We start from the raw sequence: 3,787 nt of genomic DNA, 5'->3' as shown, positions 1-3,787 counted from the left end.
ACAATTTCTCCATGAAGGTCATGCTGGTGCCTCTGCCCTGCAGTGTTTTTCACCACATCTGTATCAAGTGAACCTTAAATGTTTCAGCTTTCTTTTCTTTTTTTTTTATGCTTTTCTGCTCAGACGTCCAGAGTCGATGCCTCCTGTTGCTGCTTGTTTTCAAATATTTCCATCCTGCCGTGTTTCACATTATATCACAATCTTTTTCAAAATATTCTCTGCAGGGCTAATGCTGAAGGGTTAAATAAAGTTAAATAAATGTATTTTATTTTCATTGTTAATGCCTTATTCACCCCTGAAATCATCAATAATTAGTGATGAAAATTCCTTTGAGTTTTTTGCTCCTTGACGGCAAGGTTTATTTATTTATTTAAATAAGTACATATGTTTAACTCGGAAAACTGTTCCTTCACAACTATATCTCTACCATGTTCTTCCTTGTTTCCAGCTGTGCTGCTGTCATGCAGGAAGTGTTGAGTCACAAGCTACAGTCAAGTTTAGGGCTCGTATTTCTTAAAACAAACGGCAAATGACGTGTAAAGACTAAAACGTTCCAGTTATTCGTATCATGATTACTGGAATCTGCTCAGTCGCTTCTGAAACTGGTGTCTGCCACCAAAATGCCGCGCAGATTGCCTCCCTTTTCTGTGATGAGAGCACAATAAGCTCTTTAGATGGAAGTGGCGAGCGGTAACATCTGGATTCTGTGATGATATGATGATCAGAAATAATCCAACATACAAAGAAAATCAGAGACAACTTTTGAGGTTATTTTTCACTCCGTTTTTCAGCACTCATGATGCAGATTGAAACCAAATTAATTAATTCCAATCATGGTTCATATTTTTCCCCTCCCCAAAAGGTAATAATGTGATTTCAGAACCTCAGAGTCCACATCTGGTCTGACCTCTGATTCTAAAGCTCATCTGACAACAAAAGTGATTCATTTTTAATTTAAATTAAAAACGATAACCTAGAGGATTAATGGGAGCATAAATTATGTATATGCACAACCACTATTGTAGAGAATAACGCCAATTTATTGTCTACCTAAATAAAATATAAATAAAAACACAACTAAACATCTTGTATATATTAATGTTTATCCAGAAATATATTTATCAAACGTTTTTCTTATTTGTTATGTTAAAATTAGTAGAAAATACTTGTTTTAGTTTAAACATTGGTAAAATTTACTGACTCCAGGCTCAAGTTGAAGAAAAACAAAGTATTGGAGAACATTTTAGAATAGAATTGAATGTGTGTGGCCATTATCTCTGTTGATCAATAAGCTTTGCTGCTCTTTTATCAAAGTGACCTAAAAGAAAAGTTTAAACTGTGCAGTTTTACTGAATAATGGCCGAGTAAAATGCTAATTTCTTTTTGTATTGAACGAGCAATTTGTGTGTTTTTATTTTTGAGAGAGCAGCTTTGAAAACTTGATTTAATTGGTCTAAATTGTTTTTAATCAGGATTTCCAGCGGTAAATTTAAAAAGATTTTCTAGGTTTGACAATGTCAACAAACATGATAAAAAGGGATTTCCAGGTAGAGAAAAATGGTTAATTCAAATGAAATTAAAATGGTTATAAAGAAAGCTGAGGATTATTTCTAAATGTATACCAGTTAAAATTACAACAACTTTGATTCAAATGTAGATTAGGAAGTTTATATGTTATTTTAGTTGCTTGGATTATAGTGTCCGTAATGATTCTATGTAATATACGAGTTTCACTTTCTGAAATGATTGACAAGAAACATTGAGCTTTTTCACAATATTCTAATTTTTCAGATGCATCTGTATGCAGTATTTTTTACTACATGTAGTACCTCTTAAAACCTCAGACCAAACCAAACATAGGCCTTGTTATATATATTTATTCCACCTATTAGCCTAAAGTGCTCTGATAAAAGGCACAAACACAAAACAATTTGATAAATTAGTCAATTTAATGAAGACTTGGTAAAACAACAACCTTGTCTGCTTTAAAGTTTTATCACGCACAATAATTGATTTAGTAACTTAGTTATGGTTAATATAAGAAAACACAATGTATTGCCTGTTCAGGCTTTGAAAATAAACTGTCCAACAAAAACAAAATTCAAAAGATTAAAGTTTAAAAACATTCATCTAGTGTGAAATCCGAGCCTTTATTCTGAGAAACTTTAGCTGCTGGGCTATAATTTCAAAAGATGTTTAATGCAGCAAATTTTCATTTTGTTCAGTTTTAATCAACACATTTTAATCTATTTGAGGAAAAAAAACTGTTTGAATATTGTCAAACGTTTTTTTCATTGTTGTCTACAGTGTGGTGTCAGACCACATTCTTCCTTATCGGCTATTTTTAATCTTGTTCTGACCTTTGCGTGGAGGCGACCCCATCAAACCTCTTCACAAACACCAAGTCATCACTAGAAGAAGCAGTCAGGGGAGCTGGACCGTTTAAAAAAATCATCATCAGTCAGAAATCTAATTCCACTGCAGGAACAATCGGGTTTTTTGCTGATGCAAACAATAATATTTCATCAGCGAGCTTTCGCAGGTGTTCATCAGAGGTAATTAACTGCTCATTAACAGAGGACGGATGGTTGGGCTGCTGTCAGAGAGCATCCAGTCAGCAGTGCTGTTTGTCCCCTGCAGGCCTTCATTAGTCCTGTGTGTGGAGCAAACAGGAAGTAGATTAACCTGCTCTGTCACAGTTCCTGCTTCTCACATGCTGTTCTACGCTTTACTTTCTTTTTGTCCTTGGAGTATTTTTCTTCATCGTTTATCACAAAATTTCATCACCAAGAGCACTTGTTAACTTTCCTTTCCCGATTCATTATTATTCAGCTTATTAGATTTAATGTGCGCCCCGTCCTTGTCGAGGTCCAGACAGGGTTTCTTTAAGCTTTTTAATTATATTTATGCAATAATTTTTGTGCTTCTTTTTGGAAATGATGCATTTTATGTAATTTTGTATTGATTTTTTTCCTCTTCATTTTTTTTAATTTTGTTTTAAATCCTTTTTTTGTGTGTGTGCTTACCAGGCATGGCTGACTGAGATCCATGAATTCGCCCAGCAGGATGTGGTGCTCATGCTGCTTGGTAACAAGGCAAGGAACAGTTGTCACTAAAGTAACCGTCCTAATAAGGATGTCTTACCTTTCTTGTGGATGTTGCACATACACACAGACACACACAGACAGACACACAGAGAGACACAGAGAGGATGGATGGATGGATGGATGGATGGATGGATGGATGGATGGATGGATGGAGAGAGGGAGAGATGGATGGAGAGAGGGAGAGATGGATGGAGAGAGGGAGAGATGGATGGAGAGGGAGAGATGGATGGAGAGAGGGAGAGATGGATGGAGAGATGGATGAAGAGAGAGAGAGAGGGAGAGATTGATGAAGAGAGAGAGAGAGGGAGAGATTGATGAAGAGAGAGAGAGAGGGAGAGATAGATGGAGAGAGAGAGAGAGGGAGAGATGGATGGAGAGAGAGAGAGAGGGAGAGATGGATGGAGAGAGAGAGAGAGGGAGAGATGGATGAAGAGAGAGAGAGGGAGAGATGGATGAAGAGAGAGAGAGGGAGAGATGGATGAAGAGAGAGAGGGAGAGATGGATGAAGAGAGAGAGGGAGAGATGGATGGAGAGAGGGAGAGATGGATGGAGAGAGAGAGAGAGGGAGAGATGGATGGAGAGAGAGAGAGAGGGAGAGAGGGATGGAGAGAGAGAGAGAGGGAGAGATGGATGAAGAGAGAGAGAGGGAGAGATGGATGAAGAGAGAGAGAGGGAGAGAT

General features: G+C 37.2%; 1 protein-coding gene across 1 annotated transcript in view; it reads left to right on the top strand.

The window, feature by feature from the left end:
- LOC119421674 (ras-related protein Rab-26-like) overlaps positions 1-3,787 on the top strand; it is a 156,412-nt gene that overhangs the window by 149,511 nt on the left and 3,114 nt on the right. The window contains exon 6 of the mRNA XM_037689022.1: positions 3,030-3,095. Within this exon, the coding sequence (XP_037544950.1) occupies positions 3,030-3,095 (66 nt within the window). The remainder of the gene's footprint in view (positions 1-3,029; positions 3,096-3,787) is intronic.

Source organism: Nematolebias whitei, chromosome 15 (assembly GCF_014905685.2).
Source record: "Nematolebias whitei isolate Nwh7 chromosome 15, NemWhi1, whole genome shotgun sequence".
Taxonomy (NCBI): domain Eukaryota; kingdom Metazoa; phylum Chordata; class Actinopteri; order Cyprinodontiformes; family Rivulidae; genus Nematolebias; species Nematolebias whitei.
The sequence above is the reverse complement of the archived record's forward strand: the minus strand, read 5'-3'. Positions and strand labels throughout refer to the sequence as shown.